At 49.9% G+C, this 12,385-nt stretch overlaps 2 protein-coding genes across 4 annotated transcripts in view; both read left to right on the forward strand.

Moving 5' to 3' along the window:
* Nucleotides 1-1,535: 1,535 nt before the first annotated feature.
* Nucleotides 1,536-3,779, forward strand: PIGBOS1 (PIGB opposite strand 1). The gene is made up of 2 exons (XM_029070894.1): nt 1,536-1,583; nt 3,421-3,779. Exon 2 carries the CDS (start codon nt 3,492-3,494, stop codon nt 3,654-3,656), a length of 165 nt encoding a protein of 54 aa, XP_028926727.1. The 5' UTR covers nt 1,536-1,583; nt 3,421-3,491; the 3' UTR covers nt 3,657-3,779.
* A 4,643-nt stretch (nt 3,780-8,422) lies between these two features.
* The window catches only part of RAB27A (RAB27A, member RAS oncogene family), a 54,258-nt gene continuing 50,295 nt past the window's right edge, over nt 8,423-12,385 (forward strand). The window contains exon 1 of one of the 3 annotated variants that reach the window (XM_029070935.2): nt 8,423-8,497. The gene's annotated coding sequence lies outside the window, so the exon portion shown is untranslated. Of the gene's footprint in view, nt 8,498-8,809; nt 8,898-9,065; nt 9,284-12,385 lie in introns of those variants that run through there. The other 2 variants (XM_029070934.1, XM_029070933.2) reach the window with 2 other exon arrangements.

Here is a 12,385-nt window from a genome sequence, read left to right on the forward strand (position 1 = left end):
CATCCATCCATCCACCCATCCATCCATCCATCCAACCAACCGTATTTATTGAGCGCTTCCTGCAGAGTGGCTTAGGAGTCAGAGGTGGCGGGTTCCAATCCTGACCCCCGTCACCTGCCAGCTGGGTGACCTTGGGCCAGTCACTTCACTGGGCCTCAGCTCCCTCATCGGTCAACAATAATAATGTTGGTATTTCTTAAGCGCTTACCATGTGCAAAAAACATCTAAAGGGGATGGAGACCGTGAGCCCCACGTGAGGCAACCTGATGACCTTGAGAAGCAGCGTGGCTCAGTGGCAAGAGCCCGGGCTTTGGAGTCAGAGGTCATGGGTTCGAATTCTGGCTCTGCCACTTGTCAGCTGTGTGACTTTCGGCAAGTCTCTTCACTTCTCTGTGCCTCAGTTACCTCATCCGTAAAATGGGGATGAAGACTGTGAGCCCCGCGTGGGACAACCCGATTCCCTTGTGTCTACCCCAGCGCTTAGAACAGTGCTCGGCACATAGTAAGCGCTTAACAAATACCAACATTATTATTGCATCTCCCCCAGCGCTTAGAACAGTGCTCGGCACAGAGTAGAGAAGCAGCGTGGCTCAGTGGAAAGAGCCTGGGCTTTGGAGTCAGAGGTCATGAGTTCGAATCCCAGCTCTGCCACTTGTCAGCTGTGTGACTGTGGGCAAGTCACTTCACTTCTCTGTGCCTCAGTTACCTCATCTGTAAAATGGGGATTAAGACTGTGAGCCCCACGTGGGACATCCTGATTCCCCTGTGTCTACCCCAGTGCTTAGAACAGTGCTCGGCACATAGTAAGCGCTTAATTAATACCAACATTATTATTATTATTATTATTATTATTATTAAGCGCTTAACAAATACCGACGTTATTTATTATTATGGGGGCGGGGGGAGACAGAGAGGCGGCCCCGCCCCTTTCTCCCTCTCTCCCCAGGGGCCCCGTCCCTCTCCCCCCAGGAGGCCCCGCCCCTCCCCCATCCTCCAATCAGCGTGGAGTTCTCCCGAGCCCCGCCCCTACGTCCTCCAATCAGCGGGGAGTTCCCCGAGCCCCGCCCCATCCACTCTTTTCCACGCGGCCCCGCCGCTCTTTCCCTCAGGAGGCCACGCCCCTCCCTCCCTCCTCCAATCAGCGGGGAGTTCTCCCTCCCTCCGCCCCTCCCTCCTCCAATCAGCGGGGAGCTCCCCCGATCTCCGTCCCTCCTCCAATCAACGGGGAGTTCCCCCGATCTCCGTTCCCCCCTCCAATCAGCGGGGAGTTCTCCCGAGCCCCGCCCCTCCCTCCTCCAATCAGCGGGGAGTTCTCCCGAGCCCCGCCCCTCCCTCCTCCAATCAGCAGGGAGTTCTCCCGAGCCCCGCCCATCCACGCTCTCCCGCTCGGCCCCACCCCTCTCTCCCTGAGGAGGCCCCGCCCCTCCTTCCCTCCTCCAATCAGCGGGGAGCTCTCCGAGGCCCCGCTCCCTCCTTCCTCCAATCAGGGGCGAGATCTCCAGGGTCCCGCCCCTCTCCCTCCCTCCTCCAATCATCGACGAGCTCTCCTTCCGCTTCGGACGGCGGCGTGGGAGCGGCTCCTCGTGAGTGGGCCCCGGGGGCCGTTTCTTAAGGGGGTTGGCTGAGCGCCTACTATGTGCAAGGCGCTGTACTAAGCGCTTGCGGTCGATCCAAGCAGCAGCGGGGCTCAGTGGCAAGAGCCCGGGCTTGGGAGTCAGAGGTCGTGGGTTCTAATCCTGCCTCTGCCACCTGTCAGCTGGGTGGCCTTGGGCAAGTCACTTCACTTCTCTGGGCCTCAGTTCCCTCATCTGGAAAATGGGGATGAAGACGTGGGACAACCCGATGACGCTGTAATGATAATAATAATAATGTTGGTGTTTGTTAAGCGCTTACTATGTGCCGAGCACTGTTCTAAGCGCTGGGGTAGACACAGGGGAATCAGGTTGTCCCACGAGGGGCTCCCAGTCTTCATCCCCATTTTCCAGATGAGGTCACTGAGGCACCGAGAAGTGAAGTGACTTGCCCAAAGTCACACAGCTGACAAATGGCCGAGCTGGGATTTGAACCCATGACCTCTTACTCCAAAGCCCATGCTCTTTCCACGGAGCCACGCTGTAGCCACCCCGGCGCTTAGAACAGTGCTCTGCACAGAGTAAGCGCTTAAATACCAACATTATTATTATGCAAAATAATCAGGTAGGAAGCAAACCCAGCCCCATCTGGGGCTCAGAGTCTAAGGAGGAAGGAGAACATATTCTGGCAGCCATTTTACAAGTGAGGAAATTGGGGCACAGAGAAGTTGTTTTGTGGTATTTGTTAAGCACTTACTAGTATGTGTCAAGCACTATGTTCTAAGTGCTTAGCACAGTGCTTGGCACATAAGAGCCCGGGCTTAGGAGTCAGAGGTCATGGGTTCTAATCCCGGCTCCACCACTTGTCAGCAGTGTGACTGTGGGCAAGTCACTTCACTTCTCTGGACCTCAGTTCCCTCATCTGTAAAATGAGGATTAACTGTGAGCCTCACATGGGACAACCTGATGACCCTGAATCTCCCCCAGCGCTTAGAACAGTGCCCTGCACATAGTAAGCACTTAACAGATACCAACATTATTATTATTATTATTAACAAATACCATCATTATTATATATGGATTTTTCAGTTTGGAAGCAGTCCCTGTTCCACTTGGGGCTCACAATCTAAGTAGGAGGAAATAGGATTAGAATCCCCATTTTACAGTCGAGAAAACTGAGGCCTAAAGAAGTTAAGTGACTTGCCTAAGGTCACCCAGGAAGCAGTGGGCAGAGCAGGATTAGAACCCAGGTCCTCTGGCTCCCAGGCCCCCACTCTTTCTACTAGACCACCCTGCTTCTCAGTTGTGATGCTTAAAGCCACACAGCCAGATGGCAGAAATGGGATTAGAACCCAGATCCCCCGATTGCCACATCTGTGCTCTTTCCAGAGAAACAGCGTGGCTCAGAGCCCGGGTTGGGAGTCACAGGTCATGGGTTCTAAGCCCAACTCCACCACTTGTCAGCTGTGTGACTTTGGGCAAGTCACTTCACTTCTCTGTGCCTCAGTTCCCTCATCTGTACAATGGGGATGAAGACTGAGAGCCCCACGTGGGACAACCTGATCACCTTGTCCCTCCCCCAAAGCGCTTAGAACAGTGCTTCGCATATAGTAAGCGCTTAACAAATGCCATCATCATCATCATTATTAGGTCATGCTGCTTCTCAAGGGGTGCTTGCAAAAAGTAAATCTACCGCTTGGGAAGTTGGTTTCTAGAGGAAAAAAACCTTCCCCGTACAACCTGAGGACTTTGGGGAAATGAAATATGTTTTGTGGCAGTGAAATTAAGGAAATTACACAACAAACTTAACACACAAACACGCTGAAGTAACTCTCCATCTCCTTTTTAGCTAGTTTTGAAGCACCCTCCCCGGCTGCGTGTGACCAGAGAAACGGAAAACGCACTCGACCCGAAAAGAAGATGTTTGGTCGTCTGACTCTTCCTCAGATGATATTTGCCGGAATTCTGGGGGTTGGGGGAGGAATATACATCTACCAACCAATCTTTGAACAATATGCCAGGGACCAGAGGGCATTAAAAGAAAAGTTGCCAGTGACAGAAGAAGGAGAAGATAAGAAAAGTTAAGAAGCTGCACGGAACTCACCTGTGAAGGCGCTCGGAAACTTAAGCATCTGAAATGATCCGCCTGCCGGAGATACCCGATACCGAGTGGAATAAAAATGACTGGTTTAAGCCGATTTTTAATTAGCTGTGCCAATTGGATGACTGTGTTATTTGGGGGGGTAAAGATGCTTAGACTGTAAGCTCATTGTGGGCAGGGAACGTTACTGCTAATTCTGTTGTACTCTCCCGAACGCTTAGTGTTGTGCGTTGCCCATAGTAAGCCCTCAATAAATACCATATAAAACAGGTACTTTTAGCCGATTACCTTGATATGAGGAAGTCAATTGTCGATTACCTCGATATGAGGAAGTCAATTGTCTAGTTCTAAGCTCACCGTGCCGAAACAAGAAAGCTCAGAAGATTTGACAGCGAGCCCGATTCTCCTTTCTGAAATTGAATTTATAATGTTGGTATTTGTTAAGCACTTACTGTGTGCAGAGCACTGACCTAAGTGCTGGGGGAGATACAGGGTAATCAGGTTGTCCCACGTGAGGCTCACAGTTAATCCTCATTTTACAGATGAGGGAACTGAGGCACAGAGAAGTGAAGTGACTCGCCCACGGTCACACAGCTGACAAGTGGCGGAGCTGGGATTTGAACCCACGACCTCTGACTCCCAAGCCCGGGCTCTTTCTACTGAGCCACGCTGCTTCTCAGCCACACTGCCCAAAGTGAAACGTTTTCCTTCCACCCCTCTCCCGGATTTTTCCGGATTTTCCGGATTTACGCTTGCCGTATCAGAAAACTGGTGACTGCCACTGATTTATCTGTGTCTACATAGCCTCAAAAAATCCCTCCGGGGCTCCAAATGTCCTATAAAGTCAGTTTTTGAATTAAGCCACTCTGATGGGAGGGAGGAACAGTGCCGTCTGGGGAAGCAGCGTGGCTCAGTGGAAAGAGCCCGGGCTTGGGAGTCAGAGGGCATGGGTTCGAATCCCGGCTCTGCCAGTTGTCAGCTGTGTGATCGTGGGTAAGTCACTTCTCTGTGCCTCAGTTCCCTCATCTGTAAAATGGGGATTAAGATTGTGAGCCTCACATGGGATACCGTGATGACCCTGTATCAATCCCAGATGCTTAGAACAGTGCACATAGTAAGCGCTTAAATACCAACATTATTATTATTTAATTTAAAATTCAGAGTTCCTAGAAGTAATCGTGTCTTTGCAGTGTGTTGGAAGATGATGGTGAAATTCATTGGAGTCCCTGTCATAAACGACGAAGAGACCGTCTTCCAGTAAAAAGATTTTGAGCCCGGGAATTTTTGCGGAGGAATTGATCGCGATGCTGCGGGTCTGCGCAGAGCGACTCACGTTCTTTTATTCCTGCTGGGGCAGGAGGGCAAAAAGTGAGGAGGCCTGTGGGGATGCCACACATGGAGAAGGGCTCAGAAAAATTTAAATCACTCTGTGGCCGCGGCGACAACCGTACACTCCGGTGTGTTGGGGTGCCATGGATCGGCAAGCGCTCGTCAGGGTAGTTACAGGCCTCTCGACTCTAAAGTCGTTGTGGGCAGGGAATGTGTCTGTTTATTGTTCTGTTGTCCTCTCCCAAGCTCTCAGTACAGTGCTCTGCACACAGTCAGTGCTCAATAAATACAATTGACTGACAGGGGGAAATGAGGGGATTACTAATAATGTTGGTATTTGTTAAGCGCTTACTATGTCCCGAGCACTGTTCTAAGTGCTGGGGTAGACACAGGGGAATCAGGTTGTCCCACGTGGGGCTCACAGTCTTCATCCCCATTTTACAGATGAGGTCACTGAGGCACCGAGAAGTGAAGTGACTTGCCCAAAGTCACACAGCTGACACGTTGATGAGCCGGCATTCGAACCCATGACCTCTGACTCCCAAGCCCGTGCTCTTTCCACTGAGCCACGCTGCTTCAAACTAGTGGAGAAGGTCTCTTGGAGGAGATGAATCGATGGTATTTATGGAGCGCTGACTGCGTTCAGAGTACAAGCAGCGTGGCTTTAGTGGAAAGAGCCCGGGCTTGGGAGGCAGAGGTCATGGGTTCTAATCCCAGCTCCGCCGCTTGTCAGCTGTGTGGCCTCGGGCAAGTCACTTCACTTCTCTGTGCCTCAGTTCCCTCAACTGTAAAATGGGGATTAAGACTGTGAGCCCCACATGGAACAACCTGATCACCTTCTATCCTCCCAAGTGCTTAGAACAGTGCTTTGCACATAGTAAGCGCTTAACAAATGCCATTATTATTATTCTAAGTGCTGGGATAGATACAAGGTTATCAGGTTGTCCCAGGTGGGGCTCACATTTTTAAATCCCCATTTTCCGGATGAGGTAACTGAGGCCCAGAGAAGTGAAGCGACTTGCTCAAGGTCACCCAGCAGATAAGTGGCGGAGGGGAGATTAGAACCCACGTCCTCTGACTCCCAAGCCCAGGCTCTTGCCACTGAGCCACGCTGCTTCTCTAAATGAGGGAAGCAGCGTGGCTTAGTGGAAAGAGCATATGAGCCTGGGAGTCAGAGGATCTGGGTTCCAATCCCATTCCAAATTGGAGTTTGCAAATTAATAATAATAATAATCATGGTATTGGTTAAGCGCTTACTGTGTGCCAAGCACTCTTCTAATCCCAGCTCCATCACTTGTCTGCTGGGTGAGTTTGGGTGAGTCGCTTCACTTCTCTGTGCCTCAGTTCTCTCGTCTGTAGGCCTGCATCCCACCCAATCTGCTTGTACCCACCTCAGTGCTTTGTACAGTGCCTGGCATAGTGAGGCAGGCTGGGGTAACGGAGAGAGCGCGGGCCTGGGAGTCAGAAAGTCATGGGTTCTAATCCCGGCTCCATCACTTATCTGCTGGGCACCCTTGGGCGAGTCACTTCTCTGTGCCTCAGTTCCCTCATTTGTAAAACGGTGATTGAGACTGTCAGCTCCAGATGGGACAGGGATTGTGTCCAACCCGATTTGCTTGTATCCACCCCTGTGCTTAGTGCTTAACACTTAGTGCTTAACAAATACAATTTTTATTATATAGTAGGTGCTTAAAAACTACCCCAATTATTATTATAGTAAGCGCTTCCGAACTACCCCAGTTATTATTATTATATAGTGAGCGCTTGAGAACTACCCCAATTATTATATAGTAAGTGCTTCAGAACTACCCCAATTATTATTACTATACAGTAAGCACTTCAGAACTACCCCAATTATTATTATATAGTAAGCGTTTGAGAACTACCCCAATTATTCTTATTACATAGTAAGCGCTTCAGAACTACCCCAATTATCATTATTATTATATAGTAAGCGCTTCAGAACTACCCCAACTACTATTATTATATAGTAAGCACTTGAGAACTACCCCAATTATTATTATTATATAGTAAGCGCTTCAGACCCACCTCAATTATAATTATTATTAGATAGTAAGCACTTAACTACCCCAATTATTATTATAAAGAAGGGCTTGAGAACTACCCCAATTATTATTATATAGTAAGCACTTGAGAACTACCCCAATTATTATTACTATATAGTAAGCGCTTCTGAACTACCGCAATTATTATAATATAGTAAGCACTTGAGAACTACCCCAATTATTTTTATTATTATATAGAAAGCACTTCAGAAGTACCCCAATTATTATATAGTAAGCACTTGAGAACTACCCCAATTATTATTACTAGATAGTAAGCGCTTCAGAACTACCCCAATTATTATTATTTAGTAAGCACTTGAGAATTACCCCAATTATTATTACTATATAGTAAACACTTCAGAACTACCCCAATTATTATTTATTATTATATAGTAAGTGCTTGAGAACTACCCCAATTATTATTATTATACAGTAAGCGCTTCAGAACTACCCCAATTATTATTACTATACAGTAAGCGTTTCAGAACTACCCCAATTATTATTATATAGTAAACGCTTCAGAACTACTCCAATTATAATTATTACTATATAGTAAGTGCTTCAGAACTACCTCAGTTACTACTGTTATATAGTAAGTGCTTGAGAACTACCCCAATTATTATTATTCTATAGTAAGTGCTTGAGAACTACCCTAATTATTATTATTCTATAGTGAGCACTTGAGAACTACCCCAATTATTATTATTATTCTATAGTAAGCGCTTGAGAACCACCCCAATTATAAGGATTAAAATGGGGATCACTACCCTGAGCCCCCTGTGGGAGGGGGACTGCCTCCAACCTGATGATCTTGGATCTACCCCAACGTTTAGAACAGTGCCTGGCCCATAGTAAGGGCTTAGTAAGAATCATAACGGTGGTATTTGTCAAGCCCTTACCGTGGCAGCTTGGCTCAGTGGAAAGAGCCCGGGCTTGGGAGTCAGAGGTCATGGGTTCGAATCCCGACTCCGCCACTTGTCAGTTGTGTGACTGTGGGCAAGTCACTTCACTTCCCTGGGCCTCAGTTCCCTCATCTGTAAAATGGGGATTAAAGCTGTGAGCCTCATGAGGGACAACCTGATTACCCTGTGTCTACCCCAGTGCTTAGGACAGTGCTCTGCACATAGTAAGCGCTTAACAAATACCAACATTATTATTATTATTATTATTATTATGGGCCAAGCATCGTTCTAAGGGCTTAACAGATACCATTATGAAAAGAAGCCTAAAAAAAGGGGGGAGAGGGGTGTGAAATGGAGATTCTTTGGGCTGAGAGCTCCAGCAGAGGGTAGCAGAGCCTGCCACATCATCATCATCATCATCTCCATCTCCTTTTGCAACTTAGTTTTTTGCAGGGTTGGGGCGCTCTCCAACTTCCACCCACATGCACCCCCCAACCCGGTGGGAAAGAAACTCGGAATCCACCCAAGGTGAGCAAAAACTGGGCTCCAACCTGGCTCAGCCTTTCCTTCTGGCTCTGATCCTCCTCCTCCTCCTGCAGATTTGGGGGTGGGGGCTAGGAAGGGGGGAGTCATTTAGCTGGTCTTTCCTGGGGTCCCCCTGCTTCTTTGATTTCTCCCAGGAGGAGGGAGGAGCTAAGCAGGCTGCAGGGGAAGGGGCTTGGGCTCTCCAGGTGGCCGGAGGCTATGGGGGAAAATTGGGGGTGGTGGGCCAGGGGTCCGGAAGGGGAGGGGGAGAGGAAGAGGGAGGGGAGGAAGGGGAGGCTCCAGCCTGCTGCACTGGAAAATTGGATCCGGGATTTTCTGGCCCAGGAGCCCCCCTCACTCTGCATTTCTAGCCCTCCGCCCCTCTTAGGCCTTCCGGGCCCAGGTGAGCAGGGACCCCCCCCTTTCCCCCTCCCCAATTTGCCCATCCTTCCCCTCTCCCCCTTGCTTTCTTCTCCCCCTCCTCCCAGAAGCCCCCCCAAACTGTCCTTCATCCTTAGCCCAGGGGATCCCCCCCCTCCACTTTTCCCACCCCTCTCCCAGGCCGGACAGCTCCCCTGGGGTGGGCAGGACCCCCTCCCCAGAAGGCCAGCCCCGCCTGGTGCAGCAGGCCTGGGGGAGCTGCAGATCTGGGGAGCCCCCCCAGAGGGGGAGGGAGAGGAAAGGACCAACCGCTCCCTCTCTTTACGGGAAGTCATGTGGGGGCCGGATGGAGAAACCCCCCCTGCCTCAAGGACCCCGGGGGAGACGGAGCGGACAAGCCTCAGGCCGGTAAGGGGGTCCCTGAGGGTGGGGGGCAGAGGGGTCAATGAGGGGTACCTAGGAGCTGCTTGGACCCTCACCCACAGGCAGAGGTGGGGGACCCATCCCCCTGCTTGCAGACTGGGTGGGACCTCCACACCTGATCTTTCCACCCCTTTTTTTAACCTCCCCCATTTCAGGGGGTCCTAAAAAGGTGACCCCCCCCCCCTTCTCCTCCTTCCCTCTCCTCTGAGGTTGGGTCATTCATCAGACCGGACTGGGCAAGGGCATCTAGGAGCTGTTTCTGTTTTTAATTTGGGGTGGCACCAGTTCTTACCAGCCTAGGCTGGGGCTTCGAGGCCCGGTCAGGGGTGCGAATTTTGGCCGGAGACCCCATGGCTTCCCCTCTTCTGCCTGTGCTCTGTTGAGGTGGGAATCCCCAGGGGAGGAGGCCAGAGCGGCTTTCCCATTTGAGAAAGAGGTCACTGGCTTTGGGATCTCCTCCGATGGCCCCCGAACACCCTCCCACCCGTCCAATCTTTGCCCAGGTAGGGCCTCTCTGACTTAGCTGTGGCGTGGACGGACAGATTTGGGGTGAACCTGGCCCCCCGGCTCCTTTCCCCTCCTTCTCCGACTTGTTTCCTTACGACTTCTACCCCCGGCCGGTGTTGACCCTCTTGGACAAATCTGGGAAAGTGGAGGTGGCTTGGAAACCAGGAGGTGGGAATTTGAGTTGGTGGGATCCCCAGATGCTCCAGTGCAGTGTGGTGGTGGTGTAGGTAAGCGCTAGGGAAGTTCGGTTCCCGATGTTGTTGCTAGCTTGTTCCCTAATTTACTTTTCATTTAACTTCTCAGTGCCTCAATCTCTTCATCTGTACAATGGGGATTCGATACCCGCTCTCCCCTCCTCCTTAGACTGTGAACCCCCTGTGGGATGGGGACTGTGTCCGACCTGATTGACTTGTAAAATAATAATAATGATAATAATGTTGGTATTTGTTAAGCACTTACTATGTGCCAAGAGCTGTTCTAAGCACTGGGGTAGATACAAGGCAATCAGGTTGTCCCACGTGGGGCTCACAGTCCTCATCCCCATTTTACAGATGAGGGAACTGAGACTTGGAGAAGTGAAGTGACTTGCCCAAGATCACCCAGCTGCCAAGCGGCGGAACCGGGATTAGAACCCATGACCTTGTGTCTACCCTGGTGCTTAGAACAGTGCTTGAGAAGCAGCACGGCCTAGTCACAAAGAGCCCGGGCTTGGGAGTCAGCGGATGTGGGTTCTTAATCCTGGCTCTGCTGCTTATCTGCTGTGTGACCTTGGGGAAGTCACTTCACTTCTCTTTGCCTCAGTTTCCTCATCTGTAAAATGGGGATTAAGTCTGTGAGCCCTGATTACCTTGTATCTACCTCAATGTTTAAAACAGTCCTTAAAAAGTACCATTATTATTATTATTATTATTATTATCATCACATAGTAAGTGCTGAATAAATACCACAGTTATTATTATCGTGTTGGTTTTGGAACCAGTGTCAGGTATCGTAGTTGGGAAGAGAAGTGGAGTGTGGCTTGGGCCTGGGAATCAGGAGTCTTGGGTTCGAAACCCAGAAATACCACTAGTTTGCTGTGTGAATTTGAGCAAGTTTGCTTATCTTCTCTTTGCTTTGTTTTCCCATCTGTAAAATGGAAAAAATAGGGTCCCAGCTCTCCCCCTATCTTAGGTAGTGAGAAGAGAAGCAGTATGGCCTCGTGGATAGGGCCTGGGAGTCAGAAGGACCTGGGTTCTAATCCCAGCTCTGCCACTTGTCTCCTGCGTGACCTTAGGCAAGTCACTGCCCTTTTCTGTATCTCAGTTACCTCATCTGTAAAATGGGGGCTAAGACTGAGCCTCATAGGACGGGGACTGTATCCAACCTGATTAGCGTGTATCTACCCCAGCATTTAGTACTTTGCCTGGCACATACTAAGTGCTTAACCATTATCAATTATCATTATTAGGGAGCCCCATGTGGAACCTGAGTCTTCATCTGATCTGATTTTCTCATGTCTAGCCCAGGGGTAATTTTAACATAGTGCTTGGCTCATAGTGAGTGCTTAATAAATACCATAATTTTCTTTAGAATGGGCTGCCCACGGTGCCCAGATGACAGAATGGCATGAGATTTGATTCTTCCACCTTGAGAAAGGAAGACAGAGTTCACCAGAAGCAGCTATTTCAGGCCCACCATCTTGGCATCTGGGCAGTGTCTATTTTCCCCTGCCTGCGGCCCCTGTCCGACCTTGGGGAGGGGAGGGAAAGAGGTGGAGACCCTTGGGCACATCTCTCCCCAGACTTCTCCCCCGATTAGACTGTGAGCCCGTCAATGGGCAGGGATGGTCTCTATCTGTTGCCGAATTGTCCATTCCAAGCACTTAGTACAGTGCTCTGCACATAGTAAGCGATCAATAAATACGATTGATTGAATGAATGAACTTCCCCTTGGACTGGGAGCCCCACCTGGGCTAGGAACTGGGTCTGGCTTGTACTTAGTTCAGTCCTTGGGAACCATTATGTGCTTAACAAAAAAACACTTTCTCTACTTTCATTCAGTTCTGCAAAATAACGACAAGCAATGTAATAATAATAATGTTGGTATTTGTTAAGCGCTTACTATGTGCAGAGCACTGTTCTAAGCGCTGGGGGAGATACAGGTTAATCAGGTTGTCCCACGTGAGGCTCGCAGTTAATCCCCATTTTACAGATGAGGTCACTGAGGCACAGAGAAGTGAAGTGACTTGCCCACAGTCACACAGCTGACAAATGGCAGAGCCAGGAGTTGAACCCATGACCCCTGACTCCGAAGCCCCATTGAGCCAAAGCAATGTGGCCTAGTGGAAAGCGTATGGGCCTAGGAGATGGAGAACCTGACTTCTAACGCCAGCTTTGCCACTTGTCTGCTGTGTGGCCTTAGGCAAGTCACTTAGTTTCTCTGGGCCTCAGTTTCTTCATCTAGAAAATGGGGATTCAGGACCTGTTCTCCCTCCTACTTAGACTATGAGCCCTGTGCAGACAGGGCCTATATCCCATTTGACTATTTCGTATCTACCACAGCGCTCAGGAAAGCGCTCGGCACATAGCACAATGCAATAAT

Source organism: Ornithorhynchus anatinus, chromosome 8 (assembly GCF_004115215.2).
Source record: "Ornithorhynchus anatinus isolate Pmale09 chromosome 8, mOrnAna1.pri.v4, whole genome shotgun sequence".
Lineage (NCBI taxonomy): Eukaryota > Metazoa > Chordata > Mammalia > Monotremata > Ornithorhynchidae > Ornithorhynchus > Ornithorhynchus anatinus.

What these genes read in the sequence shown, in the direction of transcription:
- PIGBOS1 (XM_029070894.1), top strand. Translation starts at nt 3,492, where the DNA reads ATGTTTGGTCGTCTGACTCTTCCTCAGATGATATTTGCCGGAATTCTG.